The sequence below is a fragment of the Arachis ipaensis genome, chromosome B08 (assembly GCF_000816755.2).
Source record: "Arachis ipaensis cultivar K30076 chromosome B08, Araip1.1, whole genome shotgun sequence".
Classification (NCBI taxonomy): domain Eukaryota; kingdom Viridiplantae; phylum Streptophyta; class Magnoliopsida; order Fabales; family Fabaceae; genus Arachis; species Arachis ipaensis.
The window spans coordinates 15,969,262-15,995,184 of record NC_029792.2 but is presented as its reverse complement, the minus strand read 5'-3'; the positions used below and the strand labels follow the sequence as shown (position 1 = coordinate 15,995,184).

Genomic DNA, 25,923 nt, shown 5'->3' with positions numbered 1-25,923 from the left:
AGCCAAATGAGTTATGGGACCTTCAAAAATTTTAAGAAAGATTATTTTTGAAAACACCAAACTTAAGGTTTGGCACAGGATTTAATAGAAAAATTATTTTTGAAAAAGGTTTTTAAAAATATGATAGCCAATTATCATGAACATAAACACCACGTTCTAAATAACTGAGCTATAAATTTAAAGTATTTTAACAAGGGGTAATTAATAAAAGACTCTAAACCAAAAAGAAAGATTTTTCCTAATCTAAGCAACAAAATAATCCGTCAGTTGTTCAAACACGAACAATCCCCGGCAACGGCGCCAAAAACTTGGTAGCACAAATTGCGAATCACACTTTTCACAACGCGTACCATATAAATTTTTCCTAAAAACTACTAGAAATAGACTAAAAACTAACTAAAACATACTCTAAACTATATGAAATTATCCCCAAAAAGCGTATAAAATATCCGCTCATCACGTACGCGTGACACCAAGTTTTTCGACAATCCACGCGTACGCCTCACCCACGCGTATGCCTCATCCACGCGTACGCATGGATCTAAATTTTCACCTCCATACAAATTCCAGAGAGTTGTGCAAGTTTTGGGATGAAATTGTGCATTTCGCACAAAATCCACCCACGCGTATGCGTGACCCACGCGTACGCGTCGCCTCTCTGAATAACCCATCATGCGTACGCGTGATCCACGTATACGTGTCGAACCCATTTCACCAATCCACGCTTACGCGTTACTCCACGCGTGCGCGTGGATTGCCCTGTTTCACTACTCTTCTTTTCTTCTCTTCTTTCCATTTCTTTCTTTCTCCTCTCTTCTCTTCTTTTCTTTCCACCCTTCAACCATCATCCAACACTGCCAAACACCATTTCTTTTAGTTAGTTAATTAGTTAGTTTGATTTTTGTTTATTTTTCTGTTTTTCATTATAAGTGTTGGATTATGAATCTTGTTTACTGTCTATTACTGCTAATTCTTGATAAGATGTTATTTTAACATCATTGTTGTTAATTTTTGTTGTTGGACTTCTTTTATTGAGGTTATCTTTTGTTACTTGGTTTTGAATTATTTTTCATGTTTGACATCTTTGCATACCAAGTACTTGTACATTGCCTTCAAGCTTTCTATTTCTTTTGAATTGCATGTTTTGGCCACCATGCATTCATCATCCATTGTTAGGCAATTGTACATTATCAATGCATTTTTTGTTAGGTGATTCTTGTTTATGTTGACCTTTATTGACACCACCTATTTCATGCATTGAGATTTTGGAATTGTGAAATTGGATCGAAAGCTTACCTAGTGACATATTTTTGATCTTTCTAAGTTTTGTGGGCCATGATTGCTATGTGATTGATTTTCACTCATATCTTCTTTTGTTCCAAGTTCCATAGCACCCATGTGTTCAACTTCTATGTCACTTAGGTGTTGCAACAAATTTAATATTTGTCATTGTTTGATGTGTAAGTTTCATATACTATTTTGCTCACTAAGTTTGCTTACACATCAATCAATGCACATACATTATCCATTTCACAATTGCTTGATTGTTGCTTTCATGCTTTCATGCTTCTTCACTACTTGTTTGTATCTTAACCTACAAGTCTTTTAAAGTATTTCAAGCACACTAGAATGAGTGAAGTGTATGCTTTCTTTTGTGTACTTGTGACATAGCTTTTTATGCTAGTGTGTGTGTGTTCTAAACCGCGCACAACTTAGAACCCACACACTATATCTTCCTTGATGTCACACTAATTCACTCACTCCATTCTAGTGACTTACCTCATTCCAACAATTTACGCTTCTTTGCTTTTGTATTTTCTCATCTTACGGTGTTATTTTCTATTTTTCATGACTGATGCACCATAAGCAAAAAAATGGAAGCAGAAGAAAGAACACACAGCACCGGTTGATCCGCTAGCTGAAGGTCGCAATGCGGAGAGTCACCGTACCCCCTTGCTCATCTTTGAATGCACCGAGGACGGTGCAAACTTTTAAGTGTGGGGAGGTCGTCCGACCTGTCGGCATTTTTTGGGTGACAAGTTTCTAATCCCAACACTTTTGCATTTCATTCTTAGGTCTTTTTAGGATTCTTAGTTGCATTTTCTTATTTTGCATATATATATATACAAAATAAGCTTAGCCAAAATAATGAGATTTTCAAGGAGTTTATCTTTAGAGCACCCTAAGTGATTGAAAAAATTTTTTAGAACTTGCTTGAACTATATATATTTTGGATCATGTTTTTGAGCTAAGAACACAAGCATGTGAGTTTTGAGCCTAATTGTGTGGTTACATCATATAACCACTTATTTTCCTTCTTGTGTGCATTATTCTCTTTCTATGATTGTAATCTTTGATTTGTTTGATTCTTTATGTCCATTATTTTGTGTATACATGCACTTATATGATTGAGGTCATCATTTCGATTAGCTCACTCACCCAAATAGCCTACCTTTTACCTTCCATTGTTAGCCAACTTTGAGCCTATGCTAAACCCATTTGTTCTTAATTTTAGCACATTACAAGTCTTAAGTGAAAAATAATAAATGTCCCTTGTTTGGATCTTTGATTAGCTTAGGCTAGTGAGAGTGTTTATCATTTGATTTTGAGAGAGTTTGAAACATTGGATAGAGATAAAAGTGTATTTTGTGGTTTTGTTGAAAATCATGGGAATTGGGTACATATTCATGCATTAATCATATTTAAACCATGTGCACTGGCATCCTTGTATATAATTCTTCAAAAAAAATGAGAAAAACAAAAGAAAAAATAATAATATAGAAAAAATAGAAATAAAAAAGAAATAAAAAAATGCAATAAAAAAGGGACAAAATGCCCCAAAGTGAAGTTCAATAAAAATCAATGCATATGTGTGGTGATGAAAAAGAGAATGCATGAGTGTGTAAAAAAGTGAAGAATGGGTAGTTAGGTTAGCATTTAAATTGTATAGGTTGTCATAGGTTAGATGGGAAGCTTAGGTTAATCAAATATTCAAATTTCAAGCTCACTTAACAATATACATTCTTACCTTGACCTTAGCCCCATTACAACCTTTGGATAAATCCTCATGATATTTGTATGCATGCATGAAATAATTGTTGATTGTTAGATAAAAAACAAATCTTGAAAAGCATGATTAGAGGAGAATTGAGTGAATCAACCCCATACACTTGACTGATTAGAGCGGATACACAACCGGTGAGGGTTCGATTGCTCAATTACATGTTTTCACCCATGATCATCTTTTCTTGCAAGTTTGTAAAATCTTTTCAATAATTCAATTCAATTGTGGGTTTGCTTTTTTGCTATTGCTTTAGCCCTTGTACTTATATATGTATTCTTGGGAATTGATTTATTTTGACTAAGTGGTTGCATCCATTTAGATAGTTGCATTTAGATAATTTGCATTGAATAAATGTTGATATCCGTTGTTGCTTTCTTGAGTTTAGCATGAGGACATGTTTAGTTTAAGTGTGGGGAGATTTGATAAATCCCAATTTTGTGGTTTATCTTGTGCTTAATTTAGGGGATTTATCACCTTTTCTCACATTTATTCAATGAAATAGCATGGTTTTGTAATTCTTCCTAGATTTGTGCTTAAGTGTAAAAACATACTTTTTGGGACTTAAAATAGCTAAATTTAATTCACTTTAATTCCATTCGATGTCTTGATATATTTCTTGAGTGATTTCAGATTCATAAGGCAAGTATTGGATGGAAGAAGTGAAGAGAAAAGCATGCAAAGTGGAGAATTCATGAAGAAATGAGCATTTGGAGAATTGAGGGTCACGCGCACGCGTCATCCACGCGTACGCGTGCGTTGAAGATTTGCAAGCCACGCGCATGCGTCACCCACGCGTACGCGTGAGTGGGAGTTTTAGCCAGCAACGCGCACGCGTCGTTCACGCGCACGCGTGTTGCTCGGCACGTGACTCACTTAAAGTGAATTCGCTGGGGGCGATTTCTGAGCTTTCCAGCCCAAATCCAACTCATTCCTAAGGCTATTTCATGCAGAATTCAAGCTTGGGCAAAGGGGGAGCAATTAGTTGTAGATTAGGAAGCATGTAGTTAGTTTCTAGAGAGAGAAGCTCCCTCTTCTCTCTAGAATTAGGTTAGGATTAGGTCAAATTCTCCGAGATCTAGGTTTAATTCCTTGTTTTCATCTTGTCTTCTCTACAATTCCTTGTTGTATTGTCTTAATTCTTCTCTTTTTTCTTGTTAATTTCTCATTTTGGTTATTTTTATGTCATGAACTCTTGTTAATTTCCATTCTCTTTAATACAATTTTGAGGTATTTCATGGTCAATGTGCTCTCCTTAATTGTTGTTGTTAATTTCTTGTATTGGTTAGTAGTAAATTTTTTTAATGAGTGTTTGTTGGATTTGAATTTCATTTAATTCAATTTCATGTTTGATGTTCTTTTATTGTTGTTATTGTTTCCTTGCAATTGGTAGTTGGTAGATTTTATTCTTGTTGTCATTTTATCTTGCTTTTCTTTTATGCCTTCCAAGTGTTTGACAAAATGCTTGGAAGGATGTTAGACTAGATTTTTGAGTATTCTTGGCTTGGAAAGAGGAATTAGAAAATCTTGAGCCATTAAGACCCAACCTATGTTGGTGATCTAGAGTTGTTAGCTAGTGTTGTTTTCATTGACTCTAATCTCTTGCTAATTCAATTAGTGAGTTGATTAGGACTTTTGGATTGAGATTAACTAGTCTTATTTGACTTTCTCCCTATATGAAGATAACGTTATACCTTCTTTCATTGTTGGAGATGACGAAATAAGATAAATTCTTGTTAATCATTGTATGATTAGTGACTAGGATGGAAAGTTTATATTCTCAATCCTTGCCATGAATGTCTCTCTTTATTAATTGCTTTCTTTAATTGTTTTCTTTATTTTCTTGCCATTTCTTTTCTTGCCCTTTTACCAATCAAACCCCCCTTATTCCTCCATAGCCAATAATCATTCACTTCATTGCAATTTCTTTTGAGACGACCCGAGGTTTAAATATTTCGGTTAATTTTTATTGAGGTTTGTACTTGTGACAACCAATAATTTTAAAATTTGATTTGAGGATCGATTGTCGGTTTGGACTATACTATCAACGGAATTATTTGTGTGAAATTCCGAACCGTCATAATGGTCATATCAATTTGTCAATGAGCTCCTGAGGATTTTGCTGAGTGGAAATGTATCAAGTATGAGGGAGGCCTTCGGAGCGACATTCTAAGTTTCATTGCACCTATGGAGATCAGGGTGTTCTTTGAACTCATGAACAAGAGTAGGGTGGCTGAGGAGTATGTGAGAAAGGCTGCAGCAGAGAAGGGAAGTATGAGAATGCCTTTCCAGAGGACTCCAGGGAGGAATTTTGCACCAAGGGGCAGACAATTCAGGCGTGATGGCTTTGTCCCTTGAATACTAATACTAATCAAGGAAGATGGTATGGAAAGTAACCACAGCAGAATTTGAGCTGTCACATATGTGGGAAGTATTATCCAGGAGTTCCGTACAGGTTTGGGACTGGAGTATGCTATTTTTGTGGACAGCCTGGACACTTGGCCAATAATTACCCAGAGAAGAAGAAGTATGAGACAGGTAGAGTGCAGCAGCCGGGAAGAGTGTATACTACTTCCGCAGCAGGTACTGAGGGGTCAGAGACACTGATTAGAAGTAACTATGAGATGGCCGGTAAAATTTTAATTGCCTTATTTGATTCTGGAGCAACACATTCGTTTATTGCATTTGAGAAGGCTGATGAATTAGGATTGAAGATAGTGGTCTTGGGTTATGATTTGAAGGTGTATAATGCTACCCATGAGGTTGTGGTGACTAGGTTAGGATGTCCACAAGTTCCGTTTCGCATACAACAGCGTGAATTCATGCATGATTTGTTTTGTCTGCCGATGACTGGTCTTGACCTCATTCTGGGGTTGGACTGGTTATCCAAGAACCATGTTCTGCTCAACTGTTCTGAAAAATCAGTATGCTTTATGCCGGAAGACACAGAAGGGCCGGTTGTGGCGAATAGCTATTACTTGAATTCTATGATGGTGAATTATTCATGGGCTGAATGTCGGGTATTATGTTGTTAACCGCGGGTGTTTCAGGTGATGATCAAAGCTTGGAGCAAATTTCAGTTGTGTGTGAGTTCCCAGAGGTGTTTTCGGATGATATTGACAAATGTTCACCTAACCGAGAGGTTGAATTCACTATTGAGTTGGTGCTTGGAGCCGGTCTAATCTCGAGTGCTCCTTATAAGATGTCAACTCTACAAATGGCCGAGCTGAAGTCTCAGCTAGAAGATCTGTTGGGTAAAAACTTTATTTGGCCGAGTGTTTCTCTGTGGGGAGCGCCAGTGTTACTGGTGAAGAAAAAAGACGGGAGTATGCGCTTATGTATTGATTATCGGCAGCTGAATAAGGTTACTATGAAGAACAAATATCCGTTGCCAAGGATTGATGACCTAATGGACCAGTTACAAGGAGCCGGTATGTTCTCTAAGGTTGATCTACGATCCGGATACCACTTAATAATTAAGTAAAAATAAAAAATAATAAATTCTAATACCACCTAACATTTTTCAAAATGATATAAAGTTGCATTGGCTTTGCCAAAAAAGCTCGGAACAGTAAGAGTCTATCATAGAAAAATACACCATCACTTAAATGAAGATACATTCATTCTCGGTCATAAAAAGTTAAAAACAAAAGGAATTAATCCCAAGTTGGTTGCCAAATTATTTTTGTTGTTTAATCCCCACCAAATAATTAAACTCTGTTGTAAAATAAATAAAAGATATACTAAATACAAAATAAAGATGTGTAAATAAAAGACTCTAGTATATAATTAGCTCAATAGAAATTATTCATATATTTATAAATAGTAACAAAAGAAAGAAAAAGAAAAAAACTATTTGTAGAGAATAAAAGGAGAGAGGAGATTTTATTGATTGTTATTGTTATGTATCTTGTCTCGTATCATACCCCCTATTTATACATGTATGTGGTTCAAATTTTCAACCTTCATTGAATGTAAATTCTCTCTTGGTAACATAAACACTGAGTCACCCATGATATTAATGGGCATCCATATCCTTTGTGTTTATCACAACACTCCCCCTTGGATGACCATTTAGGATTATTGCCTCGTTAAAACCTTACTAAAGAAAAACCCAGTGGAAAAAAATCTTAGTGAAGAAAAAAGAGTACAACATCCTTTAGGGACTGCCTCATTAAAAACCTTGTCAAGAAAAACCCAATGGGAAAAAAACCTGACCAAGGAAAAAAGAGTACAGTCTCCCCCTCTTGTCAACATCAGTTGATGTCTCGAAATCGGTGCATCCCAATCTCATGTACCAATCTTTCAAAGGAGGATTTTGGGAGTGACTTTGTAAATAAATCTGCCAGATTGTCACTTGAGCGGATCTGTTGGATATCAATTATCCCTTGATTTTGAAGATCATGAGTGAAGAAGAATTTGGGAGAAATATGCTTTATTCTATCACTTTTGATGTATCCGCTTTTAAGCTGAGCAATGCATGCTGTATTATCTTCAAACAGGACAGTTGGAGCTATCTTATGATCAATTAGTCCACATGATGACAGAATATATTGAATCAGACTCCTCAGCCAAAAACACTCGCGACTAGCTTCGTGAATCGCTAGTATTTCAGCATGATTAGAGGAGGTTGCTCCTATCGTCTGTTTCGTGGACCTCCATGATATAGCTATACCACCATATGTGAATAGGTATCCTGTTTGAGATCTCCCTTTATGTGGATCAGACAGATATCCAGCATCTGCATAGCCAACTCATTGTAACTTGGATCCATAGGGATAAAACAATCCCATATCAACCGTTCCATGAAGATATCGAAAGATCTGTTTGATTCCACTCCAATGTCTTCTGGTTGGAGAGGAACTATATCTTGCTAGTAAATTCACAGCAAATGATATGTCAGGTCACGTATTATTAGCAAGATACATTAGCGCTCTAATGGCACTAAGATATGGTACTTCAGGACCAAGGATATCTTCATTCTCTTCTTTAGGACGGAGTTGATCCTTTTCCACATCCAAAGATCTTACGATCATTGGGGTACTCAAAGGATGTGACTTATCCATATAAAATCTTTTCAAGATCTTTTCTGTGTATGTCGCTTGATGAATAAAGATCCCATTTTTTGTATGCTTGATCTGCAGGTCGAGACAAAATTTAGTCCTTCCAAGATCTTTCATCTCAAACTCTTCTTTCAGAGTTTTTATAATTGTTGGAATCTCTTCAGGAGTCCCAATGATATTTAAATCATCAAAATACACAGCAATTATAATGAATCCAGATGCGATTTTCTTTATGAAAACACATGGACAGATATCATCATTCTTGAATCCGTTTTTGGCCAAATACACAGTAAGACGATTATACCACATTCGTCCAGATTGCTTTAGACCATATAAAGATCTTTGCAATTTAACTGAGTATAACCCTTGCGAATATTCACTGGATGGTTTAGATATCTTTAGTCCTTCAGGGACTTTCATATAAATATCCCGATCTAATGAGCCGTACAAATAGGCTATTGCCACATCCATTAAATGCATATGCAGTTTATGATATGCAGATAAACTGACCAAATAACGCAATGTTATCACATCCACTACAGGGGAATACGTTTCTTCATAATATATACCGGGCCTTTGTGAAAAACCTTGTGCCACAAGTCGGGTTTTGTAGCGCACAACTTCATTTTTCTCATTTCGTTTTCTCACAAATACCATCGATATCCAACAGGTTTTACATCTTCAGGTGTACGGACTACAGGTCCAAAGACTTCACATTTTGCAAGTGAGTCTAATTCAGCCTTCATGGCTTCTTTCCATTTTGGCCAATCATTCCTTTGTCGATATTCTTCGACTGATCTTGGCTCAAGATCCTTAATTTCATGCATGATATTCAATGCCACATTATATGCAAATATTTCATTGACAATTGTCTTATTTCAGTCCCATTTCTCTCCTGTTAAGACATAATTTATCGAGATCTCATCATTTTCACAATTTTTAGGTACCTGAGTTCTGGCATTAAAACTATATCAGAATTTTGGACAACTGCAGGTGTCTTTACTATGTCTTTTTCAACAAGAATAGTATTTACCTCTTTTCTCTTTCAAGGATTTTTATCTTTGGAACTGACAGGCCTGCCACGCTTCTGGCGTGTATTTGCTTCAGTGGCTATTTGTCCTACTGGGATATCAATTCGAATTGGGGCATTTTTCGCCCTGCCACACTTCTAGCATGATTTTGCTTCAGTGGCTACTTGTCCTACTGGGACATCAATTCGAATTGAGGCATTTTCTGCTGGTATATAAGATTTGGTTATCCTCTTTGTATCGGAAAATGCATCAGGCAATTCATTTGCTATTCTTTGCAAATGTATAATCTTTTGAACTTCTAGTTCACATTGTCCTGATCGAGGATCTAAATGCATCAACAATGATGCATTCCAATTAAGTTCTTTTTCAAGAAGTTTATTCTCTCCCCCTAATGTTGGAAATTTTGATTCATTAAAATGACAATCCGCAAACCGGGCTTTAAATACATCTCCAGTTTGTATTTCAAGATACCTCACTATAGAGGGAGAATCATATCCAACATATATCCCTAATTTTTTTTGGGGTCCCATTTTGGTACGATTAGGTGGTGCAATGGGAACATATATCGCACACCCAAATATTCTTAAATGGGAAACATTTGGCTGCTGGCCAAAGGCTAATTGCATAGGAGAGAACTGATGGTAACTCGTTGGCCTCAAACGAATAAGTGCTGTGGCATGTAAAATAGCATGTCCCCAAACCGAAGTTGGAAGATTTGTTCACATAAGCAAGGGTTTAGCAATTAATTAGAGTCGTTTAATAAGCGATTCTGCTAACCCATTTTGTGTGTGAACATAAGCTACTGGATGTTCAACACTTATTCCATTAGCCATACAATAAGCATCAAAAGCTTAGGAAGTAAATTCACTAGCATTATCAAGACGAATTGCTTTAATTGGATTTTCTGAAAATTGTGCTTTTATTCGAATAATTTGAGCCAATAATCTCGCAAACGCCAGGTTGCGAGAAGATAATAAGCACACATGTGACCATCTCGAAGATGCGTCTATCAGAACCATAAAATATCTAAAAGATCCACATGGTGGATGAATAGGTCCACATATATCACCTTGAATCCTTTCTAGAAATTCAGGGGACTCAAATCCAATCTTTACTGGTGATGGCCTTAAAATTAACTTCCCTTGAGAACATACAGCACAACAAAATTTACTAGATTTAAGAATCTTCTGGTTCTTTAGTGAATGTCCATGGGAGTTTTCAATAATTCTCCTCATCATGGTTGTTCCCGAATGACCCAATCTATCATGCCAAGTTATCAATTCATTTAGGCTAGTAAACTTCTAGTTTACAATGGCATGTGATTCAATTGCACTAATCTTTGTATAATATAACCCAGATGAGAGTGAGGGTAACTTTCTAATATAACTTTCTTATTTGAATCATGAGTTGTGATACATAAGTACTCATGATTTTCCTCATTCATAGTCTCAATATGATATCCATTTCGGCGAATATCTTTAAAGCTCAATAAGCTTCTTCGAGACTTGGTAGACAATAGTGCATTATTTATCATAAATTTTGTTCCTCCAGGAAACAAAATTATAGCTCTTCCGGAGCCTTCTATCACATTGCCTGAGCCAATAATAGTATTAACGTTTTCTTCTTTTGGCACAAGATGGGTAAAATATATATTACTTTTAAGAATAGTGTGCGAACTTGCACTATCCGCAAGGCAAATATCTTCAGAATATGTCCTTGCCATTTTTCTTCAAAAACAAATAATAATAATAATAATAAAATGAGTAAAAGTACATGCACAGTAAAATTATTCATATGAATACTTAGCAAACACACATATTAAACTATTCCATCATTGATCAAATAGCCAATATTTCCTTCAGAATCTTTAAAGAAATTAGCCATATCATAATGAGTGGTAGAATTTTCATAATTTGAAACAAATTTTGTTTTCTTTTCTTTGTCATCCTTTTTCAAGGATGCTTGATAAAGATCAACTATGTGCTTTGGGGTACGCCAGGTACGTGACCAATGGCCCTTTCCACTACAACAGAAGTATTTATCCTCAATTGATTTATTTTGCCCATTGTTCCTTTCTTTATCCCACTTCTGGTGAGATCCTTTCTTGTGAACATAATTCATTTTCCTTCCATAATTTTTCTTGCTACCATAGCCTTGCCATATACCTCTTCTGGGGTTATAATTTGCCGCATTTGCTTCAGGAAATGGGGTGGCGCCAGCTGGGTGCGCTTTATGATTTCTCAAAAGTAACTCATTGTTGCGTTCAGCAACAAGAAAGTAAGAAATTAACTCAGAATATTTTTAAATTCTTTTTCTCAATACTGCTGCTGCAGGAGAACATTCGAGACATGGAAGGTCGAGAAAATTTTCTCTAACATATCAGGCTTGAGGAAGTATCACCGTCTTTTGATGATTGTACCTTTCTTCAAGGTCTTTCCACAGATCTGCAGGATCTTTTAATGTGGGATATTTATTTTTCAATCCTTCGTCAAGATGAAGACGAAGGAAAATCATGGCCTTGGTTTTATCCTTCTGGGATGCATTATTTTCAGCCTTAATGGTATCTTTAAGATTCATTGAATCAAGATGGATTTCAGCAACTATATCCATGTTAAATAATTATTTCAAAATATATCAAGAACATTAAATTTAAGATGAGAGAGCTTCAACATAATAAAAATTTGTTACCTGGAGTCTTTCTAAAATTTGATCAGAGTCTCGTGCTGATAACGTGTTGTAAAATATATAAAAGATATACTAAATATAAAATAAAGATGTGTAAATAGAAGACTCTAGTATATAATTAGCTCAATAGAAATTATTCATATGTTTATAAGTAGTAACAAAAGAAAGAGAAAGAGAGAAACTATTTGTAGAGAACAAAGGGAGAGAGGAGATTTTATTGATTGTTATTGCTATGTATCTTGTCTCATATCATACCCCCTATTTATACATGTATGGGGTTCAAATTTTCAACCTTTATTGAATGTAAATTCTCTCTTGGTAAAATAAACACTGAGTCACCCATAATATTAATGGGCATCCATATCCTTTGTGTTTATCACAACAAACTCCTCATATATCTTCTTGTTTTCTCTAGTTTTTCTTTTACATCAGAAAAATGTTCGGATCATCAACAATGCGTAATTACAAAGGAATCAGCGGTGCTTCAATCGTTTCCTTTAGCACCGACACTTCGAAGTACACTGTCAACTTTGATTGGAAACAAATTGAAACAACAGTGACTGACAAAGCCACCGTTGTAGATCAATGGGTTCAAGGCATCAATGTTCTATATCCACCAAACGAATCCGTTATCGTTGGCCTAAATGTTGAACGGTCTGCAAGGAAGAACAGATCCGCAACATTGCATCTTTGCGTTGATTCGAAGTGCCTTATCGTTCAACTTCTCTACATTGGCGAATTGCCTCTTTCTCTCAAGAACTTTTTTGTGAACCCTAATTTCTTTTTTGTGGGTATTTTGGTTGCTATAAATATTTCTAGGATTCATGATGAGTATGGTGGTCTCAGTTGGGATATTGTTCATGCCGATATTAAGGAACTTGCCATGCAAAAATGGCCTGACCGGTGGAATGAGCTGGAGGATCTATGTAGCGGTCTGCTTGGTTTGAGTATGAAGAAGCCTAAGCTTGTGAGTTTGAATAATTGGGATGTTAGAGTTTTGAGCATTGAGCAAGTTGAGTATGCATGCATTGATGCCTATGTTTCTTGGAAGCTTGGTCACAAGCTTCTCAGGGATTGTTGATCATGATGATGCATGTTTATGGCTTTTGGTGTTATTGGGTTATTAGTTCTTGTTTATTTAATTTGTGTTGTTTTTAATCTTACTTACCTAGTTTTGGGTTTTTTTTTTTTATTTTATAGAACCTAGTTTTGGTTCTTAGTACAAGTCTTTGAATGTTTTATTAGTAGGTTAGTCTTGTTCCTTCTATATGTTACTTAAGGGTTTATTATGCTAATCTTTTAAATTTTTTCAGACATCATATTGGTTTTGAAATTATTTTTTGGTATTAGTATTGAGTGAGCACATTGATTTAATTCTGACCTATCACATTAGATACAATACTAAATAGCATCATTTTATTTTAATATATAAACAAAGCAAAAACAAAACTAAAAAAAAATGTACATATTTTTTTAAAGTCTTTCCTTAACAGATTACTAACGAAAAAATTTTGACGAAACTGTCTAATTATTGTAAATGGACACTTATTTGCAATCTAATCAAATTTAAAAGATAGACAATTATTTCAGATCAAAGACACTAATTAGTAAAAGGAATTTTGAAGATTAAATTTACCTTAAATAAAAATATTTTTAATAATTTGCTTAGTGCAAGTGCATAATGCATACTTTATATACTTATGAACAATTTACTTTGGAGTTAATATTTATGTTGGTTATTAAAGTTGCGCTCCCATTTTATGTTGACTTTTCAAAATATTTTATTTGAAGACCATTTTAATAAAAATACTAAAAATAATTTTTTTAAAGACGTTTACATCTGTGATGTTATTATTGGATATCTTTATTAAACTGGTTAATAATTTATTTTTTAATAAATTAGAATAAAATCCATTTATTATAGCAATAATAATAAACTCAATTATCTGTATTAAAATTATTAGACTCGATTTGATCAGATCGAATTACACAATCTAATCTAAAATGCGATACGTAAACGTCTTTACAGAAGGACGTTTTATAGGTCTTTATGGGAGCATCCCCATTTTATTTAGTCTCCCAAAGTTGATTTCCCTATGACTCACGGTAATTCATGGATTGTTTTTCCTTGAATTTTTAAAATGGTATAACAATACCTTGAGAATAAAATATAAAAAATAAAGATACAAAAATTAATATTTTTATATTTTATCTAGTGATAAATTAGAATAAATTATAAAAATTTAATTTATTTTTATTTTTTAATTTAAAATATTTGAAAAAATAATAAAAAATATAAATATAAAAAATTTTAAAAAATAATAAAAAAATTTAAAAATAAGACATTTTTTATTATCAGAATTTAATTTAATGTCTTTAGACACTATTTTTATTTATATCTTATCTAGTAAACGTAATTTTCTATTTTTGTATCATTTTAGTGTTCCATGCTTCGTAAATTGGCATAACAATGAAATTGGGAACATAAAAGTCCATCCTAAAAAAATGCATCATTACTTATTAAATGACCATCGATATATTCACTATTAAGGGTTATACTACGTGTATACTAAAAGGGAAAGTATGGAGAGTCAATAGAATATTTGTACAATATGTACAATGGAGGTTTAGGGAGTATTAGAGATATAACAATTAGTGTTACTTTTTTCTATTAGCGTAAACCTCTAGGATGAGTGGTATCATGACATGGTATTAAAGTTCTAGATCCGAAAGGTCAAGAGTTTGATCTTTGGTGAACCTAAAATCAGCTTAAGCTTTTGGGATGAATGGTTTTATGACATGAGATGTTTATTATCCCTAGTACCCGGATGGTTATTCTAAATATTATGGGTGATGTTCATTTTATAACTCGTATAGCCCATTGTCAAAATTGTACAAATAAGCCATTGGCTCCCTAGCAGGACTCATACTAAAATTAGCCACTAAGTCAGCTATCAATATAAAATACATGTTGAAATACAAATACACATTAAAAATAAATTAAACTATACATGTATTTATACACAAATACATTAGTGACTTATTTTAGTGTAAACGTTCATTGGACTTTCAACTTGATGAATACTCGGTTGCAAATCACATTCATTCTAGCTAGTTTGATCTACCAAACTCTGTCTCATCATTTTCTTTTACATAAGAAAAATGTATAGATCATCATCAAGGATCCATAAATTTGGCAATAGTACGTAGTAGTAATAATAATAGTGGTGCTTCCAAATACACAATCAACTTTGGTGGAAAAGCAATTGAAACAACGGTTACAAACAAAGCCATTGTTGTAGATCAATGGATTGAAGAAATCAATGTGCTTTATGCTGGAAAATCAACCGTAGTTGTTGGATTAGATGTTGAATGGAGGCCAAATTATTCTCACTACATGGACAACAACAAATTCGCAACATTGCAACTTTGCATTAATGACAAATGCCTAATCTTGCAACTCTTCTACATTGACAATTTCACACTTTCTTTCAAGAACTTCCTCATGAACCCTAATTTCACTTTTGTGGGGGGTCGAGGTTGGTGATGATATTTCTAAAATTAGAAATGAGTATGATCTCAATTGTTTGCTGTTATAGCTCCAGTTAATTGGCATTGGACGTTGAAGTATATATGGCAATCAAGTTGGTGTATGATTTAGGTAAAAAATATGAAACAACATTTGAGCTTGTCTTTCATTCATGGATTACATGATCTTCTTCGTGGTTGTGTTGAAGCAGTTACAATATTTTAGACTTTTTGTATCATTAGATATAGGATTCACACATTCATTTGGGATTATGTTTTAAATTTAATTTAGTCATAGCTAATAAATTATTTTTATCTGCTTATCAGTATAGTATATAGCGGAAAGGATTTGGATCTTTTAAATTTTGAATTTTACTTTAGAAGATAAAGTATGATCTTTCATCGTTTATTTCATATGTAGAACTAAGAAAAAATATGAGAAAGAAATTATTTAAAGGTAAGAGATCGCACTTTAGAGGATTTACCATTTTAAAGTGAAAATTCAAAATTTAGAAAATTTAAATTCTAATGTCTCCAAAATTATATATTACTCCAAGTACTTAATTATAATAACTAATACCATAATCACTCTCAAAACATTAAAGTATTAAACCCTTAATTAACCTAGCTAGCTAGAACTACTCTAGAAGGAACAAGACCAACCTACAACGATACAAATTAACTAGTTAACTAAAAAAACAACTAAAACCAACTACCATTTTTCTTCATCACTCCATTAATAATTAATAACTAAGATTAAGAGCCACATGAACTACCTAAACAAGAACTAACCCAACAACACCACAAACTAACACACACATGCATCATGAATCAACCATTCTTGAGAAGCTTGTGACCAATCTTGTAAGAACTATAGGCATCAATGCAAGCATATATACTCAACTTGTTCAATGCTCAAAACCCTAGATTTCCATTTGCTCTGACAAATATATATGCAATAGCAAAAACTAATTAAACATGCATCATCAAGATCAAGTGATCATTCATCCCTGAGAAGCATCTGACCAATCTTGTAAGAAACATAGGCATCAATGCATACATACTCAACTTGCTCAATGCTCAAAACCCTAACTTCCCAATTGCTCAAACTCACAAGCTTAGGATTCTTTATACTCAAACCAAGCACATCCTTAGCGAGATCCTTCAATATCAACTGGAGATACCGGCCAGGCCACTTTTCCATAGCAAGCTCCTTAACATCTGCATGCACACCGCCGCAATTGAGACCATACTCATCATTAATCTTAGAGATTTTTTGGGAAACCTCAACCCCCACAAAAAAGAAATTAGGGTTCATGAGAAAGTTCTTGAGAGAAATGGGCAAATTGCCAACATGGAAGAGTTGCAAGATAAGGCACTTGTCATCAATGCAAAGATGTAATGTTGCGGATTTGTTGCTCAAATATTGAACCCTAGTTGGTTTCCATTTAATATCTAAGGCAACGATAACGGATGAATTTACTTCATATAGAACATTGATATCTTGAACCCATTGATCTACAATGGTGGCTTTGTCAGTGACTGTGGTTTCAATTCTTTTTCCATCAAATTTGATAGTGTATTTGGAAGTATTGTCACGGTTGAATGAAACGGTTGAGGCACCGCTAATTCCATTATACGTACAGATTGATGATGATGATCCAGACATTTTCCTCGTGTATAAAGTGACATGATTAAGAATGAAAATAACTTGGTAATTTGAGATGTATTTAACTATTTATAGACTTAAGAAAGAATATAATGTAATTATACATGTAACCCTACTTTTTCTTCTTCTTTCTGTATTTATGACTGCGAACTAATGCATGTATCTTCATTTAAGTGATTATGTATTTTCCTAGGATTGTCTCTTAGGATTTCGATCCCAATCTATTCAGATAATTTAGGATGACAAACAAAAATCAAAATATATCTTATTTAATATTTATTAATTATTATTGTTCCTGTGTGAAAGTGAACTCTGAGGTATAGCTCGTTCTCGTGAAATTTGAACTGGCTTTCCTTGGAGCAAAGGGAGTGGAACGTCGTCTTCTTGCGGGGAGGCGGCATTGGATACCTGCAAAAGGACTCCAACGTTCAAGTAAGTATGAGTGTGAGTAATAGAGATAATATTCAGAGTGAATTACATACCTATGACTGAGTGAGTCATTTGTATATAATGGGGTTCGCTGAAGGCAGTTATGCGTATCTGTTTGTTACCAAATTGGATGGGGTCTTTGTTGGTGGCCTGACTTTCGGTGTTTTGGTGGTTTGAGGAGAGATTTGTGGAAGGATTGTGTGCTGACTCAGGTCCCGAGTTTATTGGTATTAGTTGTTTTAGTCTAACGGATCATAGCCCCCAAAGTTGACCTGTTTTTGAGTCATGAACAGGTTAAGCTTTTACTCGTGGGTTATAACTCAGAACTGGGATTTGTGGCGGTTTTAGGTTATAGTTCGTTTTGTTGTGCCGAGCTATAACTCGGAGCCCCCAAGCTTAACTTGTTTATTGAAAGGTTTGAAAATGTGATGGATTTTGTTTTGAATTTTCGCGGGGAATGTTTTTTAGGAGAGAGAGTTTCTGGAAAAGAAAGCTGCATTTAATGCGTGTTGGGGATTGAAGTGATTGTTGAAATCTGACCGTTGATTAATTGTTTTGGTTTGCATTTTGAACGGTTGGGGTTTGCTCCGGAATCTGTAACGCTTGTGGGAAGGGTAGTGGGCTGGTGGGTGGTTTCGGATTCTTAGTGTATCCAGTTGTTTGGGGTTTTGTTTTTCTTTCTCCTGTGTTTGCAGAAGATGAGTAAAGGTTAGTTGTTCTTCTCTTTTTGTCTCTTTCTTTTCTTTCATTTTTTTGTGTACTGTATGTTGCTTTCGGAATGGAAAAAGTAAAGAAGGTAGAGATAGGGACAGATGTGAAAATAGATGTGAAGCATGTTGAGGATGTGTGGGTTTGGGACCCGCTGAATCCTTTCGCGTGGGTGGCGGAGTCAGTAAAGGAGTATGTTTCTGTTTTTGATGACGAGCATAGTATTGCACAATTAGGCTTGGCTTCTTCATGGGTTAGAGAGGGTAGTGATGTGAAGCTTAGGTTTCTTCCATGTAGTGCTGACGATCGAGTTTTTCATCACGGGGAGGGATTTGAGTTCTTTTTTATGTATAGCTGTATTTTTGTGGACTTAGGTGTGAGATTCCCTTTCTCCGAGTTTGAGTGTGGCGTGTTGATGCAGCTTAATTGCACACCGTCGCAGTTGCAACCTAACTCATGGGCATTCGTTAGGACTTTTCAAATTCTGATGGGATTTTTAGAAGTTGAGCCTTCGCTGGAAGTCTTCTTTGCATTATTTCAGTGTAAAGGGGTTAGGCGAGGTTGTTGGTTGAATCTTATCAGTGTTCTGGGTCATGCTATTTTTAGTTTATATAGATCTTCCTATAAGGGGTTTAAGTCTATGTTTTTGAAGATAGGTGTTGTAGAGGGTGAATATCCTTGGTTTGTTGATGAATGTTTGTGGAGAGGTTCCCTTTGTACTGGGTTCCGAGACCTAGGCAGATACTTGAGATGGATGGAATGGAGTATGGGAATGAAATGATCGTGGAGTTTTTAGTTAATCGTATTTCATCTTTGGGTTTACTGTCTGTTGTTGAGCTCCTTGAGTTGGAAGTGGATAGGGATGCCTTGGATGGATATATAGGTAACTGCTCTGTTTGGTTATTTTGTGTGTGGTTGTTTATAGGTATTGATTTCTATGTCTGTATTTGCAGTTGAAAAGGCTCCGAAGGTGACTTCATCCAGCTTGCAAGCTTTTTTCCGAAAGAAGAACGTCGAGAAGCAAGGCTTAACTAGTCAAGTTATAGCGGAGAAAGGTGCTGAGGTTAATCAGCCGTCTCCCAAGAAGGTTAGCTTTAAGAGGAAAAGGGGTGAGGTGAAGAAGAGTAAGAATGTGGTCGAGGAGGAAACAGAAGGGGAGATTAACTTGGATTAGGTTAAAAAGTTTACTGAAAACCAGAAAGTGTTGCATAGTTATAGAGGGGATGATGATTTGACATCTTTATGGAGTGAACACTTCCTTTTTACTATGATGGCCGATGAGCATGTTCAGAGTCCTTCTGACGTTAAGTTCATTCATGATGTTGAGGACGTTGGAGTGGCCCAGTATTTGCAAGTGTGTTTTGCAATGAATTGTTTATTCGTTTGTGTGTATTTGTTTTTGACGTGCTTTCTGTGTTTAGGTTATTGGTGCTCGCTTGATGTGTGTTGGTCGGACCGAGGAGTTGAAACGTTCCAGGGCTATTTTTGACAAAGCTGCAATGGATCAGCTTATGCGAGAGAATGTGGAGAAAAGTGGTAAACTTCGTGATGCTTTTGATCTGGTGAATCGGTTAGGGAGAAGCTCGGTGCTGCCGAAACGTCTTTGAAGAAATCCTTTGAGGAGAAAGCGTCTCTTGAAGCTAGGTTGGTTGTGCTTGGGGTTGAAAAGAAACAAGCTAAGGATGAGAAGGAAAATCATGGCTTGGAAATGTTTGCGGCCGGATTTGAAAGAGCTGTTGAGCAGGCGAAGTTTCTGGTACCTGATGCTAATTTGTCGAGGATGGATCCCTGTAAGGTGATTGTCGGAGGCGAGCTGGTTGAGGATGATGATGATGTCGAGGGTAACGGCGAGAATCCTGGTGCTTAGCTTTGTAATATATTAGTGGTTGTTTTTTGGTGTTTTCTGGACAATTTGTGTTTTGCTTTTGTGCATATGCAGCACATATTTGACTACTTTTGAACAATTAATTATGCTGTTTCCTCGTGCGAGGGTTTATCTTGTTATAAGCTTGCCTTGGATTGTTCGTTTAGGGTGTCGCCTTATTGCTCGTGAATGTTTTGTGTTATTTGGTTTGAATTGGAGTTTTTAGCAAGGAAAATTGTGGTGCTGTTAGTGTTGTTTGGGTTTGTTATTGTTTGGCTGTGCTTGTTCTAAGTTGTAGTATTAGAAAAGTGTTTGATTGGCATATTCAATAGTTGTTGCATTTTTCGATAGATACGCTCAAATGCTTCGGGAGTCGATATTATTTGCTTGAATTTAGTTGCGCAAAGGGGGATGATAGGGGTAGATTTTTAGGTTGTAATATAATTGTTTGAAAAAGTGCGAGGTGGTATGCCTCATTAAAACCTCTCCAGCAAAACCCTCCTTAGGAAAAAATCTGGTAGTAGAAAAAAGAGTGCATCACCGAGTCCGACTTATAGACTAACTGAAATACAATTTCAGAGAGAATATGTTCCATGTGTTTGGTAAGATAGTTCCATCAAACTTTTGTATTTTGTATGCCCCTTGCCGATGACTTTGTATACTTTGAATGGTCCTTCCCAGTTTGCACCTAGTTTTCCATGTCCTTGTGGTTTTCGTATGTCTTCGACCTTTCTGAGTACGAGGTCCCCTTCCGAGAATATCCTCGGTTTGATCTTCTTATTGTATTTTTGAGCTATAGCTCGATTTGTTGCTAATTGCTGAAGTGCTGATTTGTCTCGATCTTCCTCTATGAGGTTGAGCTCGGCTTTTCTTTTCTAGGCATCGTCGCTTTCGCTTGCGTTTGTGGTTCTGTTACTTTGTATGGATACTTCGATTGGTATCATGGCGTCGCATCCGTATACTAGCCTGAAAGGTGTTTCTTTTGTTGATGATTGTTCGGTTGTGTTGTAGCTCCACATTACTTCAGGGATAAGCTCGGCCCATTCTCCCTTTGAATCTTCTAGTTTCTTTTTAAGGCCTGCAAAATAATCTTATTGGCGGCTTCGGCTAGACCATTAGTTTGTGGATGTTCAACAGAAGAAAATTGTTGGATTATTTTAAAATTTTGCAAGAAATTTGTGAACTTTTGATCTATAAATTGTCTGCCGTTATCAGTAATAATGAATTGAGGAATACCAAAGCGGCATAGTATGTTTTTCCATACAAAGGAGATCATTTTTTCAGAAGTGATTTTTGCCAATGGTGTAGCCTCTATCCATTTGGTAAAGTAATCTATAGCGATAATTAGAAATTTAACCAGGCCTGGAGCGGGGGAAAATGGTCAGAGGATATCTAGCCCCCACTTGTTGAACGGCCAATATGTCTCGGATGTATGTAACTGCTCGGCTGGGTTATGAATGTTTGGTGCGTGACGTTGGCATTGATCGCAGTATTTGACTTTATTCATGCAGTCTGTTTTAGTGTCGGCTAGTAGTAACCAGCCCGAAGAATTTTGGCGGCTAAGCTTCGGCCTCTGATGTGTGTGCCACAGGCTCCTTCATAGACTTTATCTATTGTCAATTTAGCTTCTGTCGTGCTTATACATCGTAGGAGAGGTCTTGTAAATCCTCTTTTGTATAACTCGGTTTCGAGTGTGGTGTAGAAGCTTGCTCTTCTTTTGAATTTTCGTGGATTTTGGATGTTGTTTGGTACGATACCTGTTTTCAAGTAAGTTATGAGAGGTGATCTCCATTTGTCTTCTTGCAAGACACTCGAAATTGTTGTTAGCATAACACTGGGTTCGTCTAGTGTTAATTGAGATAGTATAGGTATTTTGGTTTGACTTCTTGTTGTTGCTAATTTTGAGAGGATGTCCGCTCTGTTATTTTGCTCCCGAGGTATATGGGAAATATTAAATTTATGAAAATTACTGATGAGGTTACTGACCGTTGCCTTAGGTAAAAAAACCGTTGCCTTTGAACATTGGTAATGGCCGCATATACCACAGGTCAAAAATCTTTGTCAAAGCGTTGCCTAAAGTTTTAGGAATGGTTTTTCAATCTACGGCAACAGTTTTTTACCGTTGCAAAAACCACTGCGCCATTGCCGAGTTTTTAACGCTGTTGCCAAACCGCCGCCGTTGAGTTTACCAATAAGAAGGACGACGAAGACAGAGAGAGAAACTGGGGGAGAAGACCACGCCAGAGTGGGAGCGAGCTGCCTCCATTTCCCCTTCTTTCTCTCTTCTTCTTCTTCCCTTCCCCGTTCTTTCTCCCTCTCGTCCGTTTTTTTTATTATTATTTTATGATTTTTTTAGTTAGGGGTAATTTGGTAATAAAATTTAAATAATAATAATAATAATAATAATAATAATATATCAAGTTTTATTTACAAGCTTTTTTCTCGCAGAAACTTGATAAAAGCTCTTGCTACAAGTGGAAGAAGGTTCATAGCACAAAGTGCTTATAAATACAAAAATAGAAAACAAAGCAAATAAAATACTAACACAACAGAGAAAACATATATATTATCAAATAAGAATTTTTGATATTGCCAATAACACACCTGAATTCCTTTCCACCCTTAACAAATTAAGTAAGGCATTGGCTCCAAATAAAGTGGTTGTTTCTTGGTAACGCTCAACCCATTAAACTCACTCATATCTATCAATGCACTTTTATTATTATTAGGAACCTTCCAATCAAACCAATAGAGAAGATTAGCCATCATATACTCAACAGAAGCAACCCCAAATGAAATTCCAGGACAACCCCTCCTCCCAAAACCAAATGGGATCAATTGAAAATCTATTACCTTATAATCAACTTGTTGGTTACCTTCAAATCTTTCAGGAATAAACTCTTCAGCATTGTCCCATAATTTAGGATCTCTATGAATTGCATATGAATTTATATATACGGTTACTTTTTTGGGAATGTGGTATCCTTTTATTTCCACACTATTTGCTGTTTCTCTTGGAATCAAAAGTGGACCTGGTGGATGTAATCTAAGAGTTTCTTTGATTACACACTTCATGTAGTTCATTTGATTTAGATCACTTTCCTCTATTATGGATTTTCCACCCACAATTCTTCTTACCTCTTCTTGTACTTTCTTCATGATCTTTGGATTATTAGCAAGTTCTGCAAAGCCCCATTCAATAGTTGTTGAAACAGTGTCACTTCCCCCAACAAAACCTCTTACATTGATAGTGTATCAAATTAAACTGTGCTTAATACATACTTTATTTTTATCTAATAATTATTGTTCTGTAAGAAAAATGATAACATATTTTGGAAAAAGACAATATGTTAGAATGAGAAATAATTTCATTTGTGGGGGATGGGGAGCACATAAATCATGGACGGTAAGGATTTTATTATTTTGTCCAAATGTATTTATTATTATGTCGAATAAATGACCATTTGTATCCATAAAAGATGAAAACACTAATATATGTATCTATATTAGATCGAAGTTAAATTTGTACCCACACAAAATATTTTTTGTGTGACAAAAGTACCCTACGTGACACTTCAATCCTCCAAAAACAGGGTACTTTTGTCACGCGGAGAACATCTTGTATGTGTACAAATTTAGTTTCGATTTAGTGTGAATACATATGTCAGCGTTTCATCTTTCAAAATACAAATATTCATTTATTCTTTTGTCAAAGCGGTGGAATCCTTGCCAAGATTCTATATATAATAAAAAATTTTCTACATACTTATAAACAAATAATAATATTTACTCAAAAAGTGATTACTTTAAACTTTTATATATACATATATGGTAATAAAAGAAAGAGAGAATTGAAACCAAACCAAGAGGAGTGATTTCATGGTATCTCCATTGAGCTCAAACTCAAGCATGTCCCTCTCTTGAAGTTGAAGAAGTACATCAACGAAATCTTTATTATTATCATCACAATTTTTCTTTCTCTTATGCTCTTCAATAACCTCTTCTAAAAACGCATCTAATTCAGCAAAAGTAACTTTTAATCTTGACATGAAACCTGTAAGAACATCAACCCACCAATCCAATGAAGGGAACAAATCTCCAACCCCAAGTGTTGTTAATTGTGACATCATCTTTCTCACAACCTTAGTAATGCTTTTTCTACCATCATCACTGGTTTCGAACCTTAGCCCGAAAATGCACCTACTAGATATGTTTGTTGATGTTGCAACAATCATCTTAGATAGATTCACTGACAACCCTTTTGCACAAGTTTCATATACGGAGTTAATCATCATTGATACTTCATTTTCTCTAATGGGTTGAAAGGACCTTACCTATGTTTGACAAATACGAATTTAAATAAGAAGATCTTATTAACTTTAAAAATAAAAAAATTATAACACTAATAAAGCAAAAAAAAAGAGTTTATATAAAAAATTGACACACATCTTAATAAAAAATTTATATGGACGTATTAAAAATATAATTGTTTATGTATTTTTTTATTAATTTAAATTTTTTAGAGAGGTAATTTTATGTTTGTGATATCACAGTATCAAAATTTATATGATCTAAAAAAAATCTATGTCAAAGTTCACATAAATAAAAAAAGAGACTCTTGCGTGAAATGACGTGATAGAAATATATTCATTTATATGTTTTTTTCTATTAACTTAGACTTTTAAAAAAGTAATTTTATGATATAATGTGAGAGCTTCTATGACCTAAAAGTCTAGAGTTCAGTCCTTGTTAGAAAAAAAAAAATTAGCATAAGACCAATAAAAAAAAAAGCCTATGCAACAAAACTCACGCAAACTCAAAAGAGATTCATATCTAAAGAGGCGTCTTAAAGAGATAACTATTTATATGTATCTTCTTATCCGCTTAAGTTTTTGAAAAAAGTGATGTGATAACATTACCAAAATATTCTTTTGTTTCTCTTATATGTAACAAATAAAGTATAAATAAAATAAAATAATTATAAATATATTTTGAATAAGAATGAAGTTTTTGTGTATCATAACTCTTACCCTATTTGTGCTTAGAAGCTCAAGAACACAGAGCTTCCTCTTTTTTCTCCATTCCTCTCCATAGGGTGCAAAACCAACCTCCTTGCATTGATAGAAGAAAACCCTTAGCAGCTTTGTTGTTTGCTCTATTGGAGAAAACAACATCATGTGATTTTGCTATTTCTTCAAGAAGTTCTGCTGAAGAGACAACTAGGGCTTGAGTTTGCCCTAATTGAAGCAACAAAAGAGGGCCATATCTTTTAGAAAGTGCCTTTAAAGATTGGTGTGGAAGTGTTCCTAGTTGATGAAGGTTTCCAATTAATGGTAGCTTTGGTGGAGATGGTGGAAGGTTATTGATCTTGTTGTTTCTTCTTGTGAACTTAACAATACACAAGATACTTATGATTATGAAACATATGGTAGAGAGTGTTGAATTTTGTTGGTGTTGCAATTTCTCTAGAATTGATGATAGAACAAGTTCCATTGTAGTAATTTTGTTGTTTTTGTGTGTGCCTAGTGCAAAGTTGACATCTCTTAATTAATATAATGCTCAAGATGATGTTGAAATACCTAACATTCAAGTCAATTCATTTGTGGATGTTGACCGATTTGACATTTTGATTCTCATAATTTTATTTTTTTATGGTAGAAATGATAACAGAATTTCTTATACTTACCTATTAAAATGTGCTTTTAAAAGAGAAGTATTCACATCTTTGTAAAGCATATTTGTTTTTTCTTTTTAATGAATGTGGGACTTTAAAAAATAAACTTATGGTATTATTAATAAATTGCTAGATAATATTTGTGAATTATTTTATATGTAATTATGTTATGTGTATATAGAAAGTTAGTCACTAGTCAATCACTGTATAA

General features: G+C 34.9%; 2 protein-coding genes and 1 pseudogene across 2 annotated transcripts; 1 reads left to right on the top strand and 2 right to left on the bottom strand.

Moving 5' to 3' along the window:
• On the top strand, positions 12,295-12,921 carry LOC107610621 (Werner Syndrome-like exonuclease). Its single transcript, XM_016312652.1, has one exon. The coding sequence runs from the start codon at positions 12,295-12,297 to the stop codon at positions 12,919-12,921; it is 627 nt and encodes a 208-aa protein (XP_016168138.1).
• LOC107610620 (Werner Syndrome-like exonuclease) lies at positions 16,369-17,037 on the bottom strand. Its single transcript, XM_016312651.1, has one exon. It carries the CDS (start codon positions 17,035-17,037, stop codon positions 16,369-16,371), a length of 669 nt encoding a protein of 222 aa, XP_016168137.1.
• Positions 22,442-25,549, bottom strand: LOC107610619 (annotated as a pseudogene).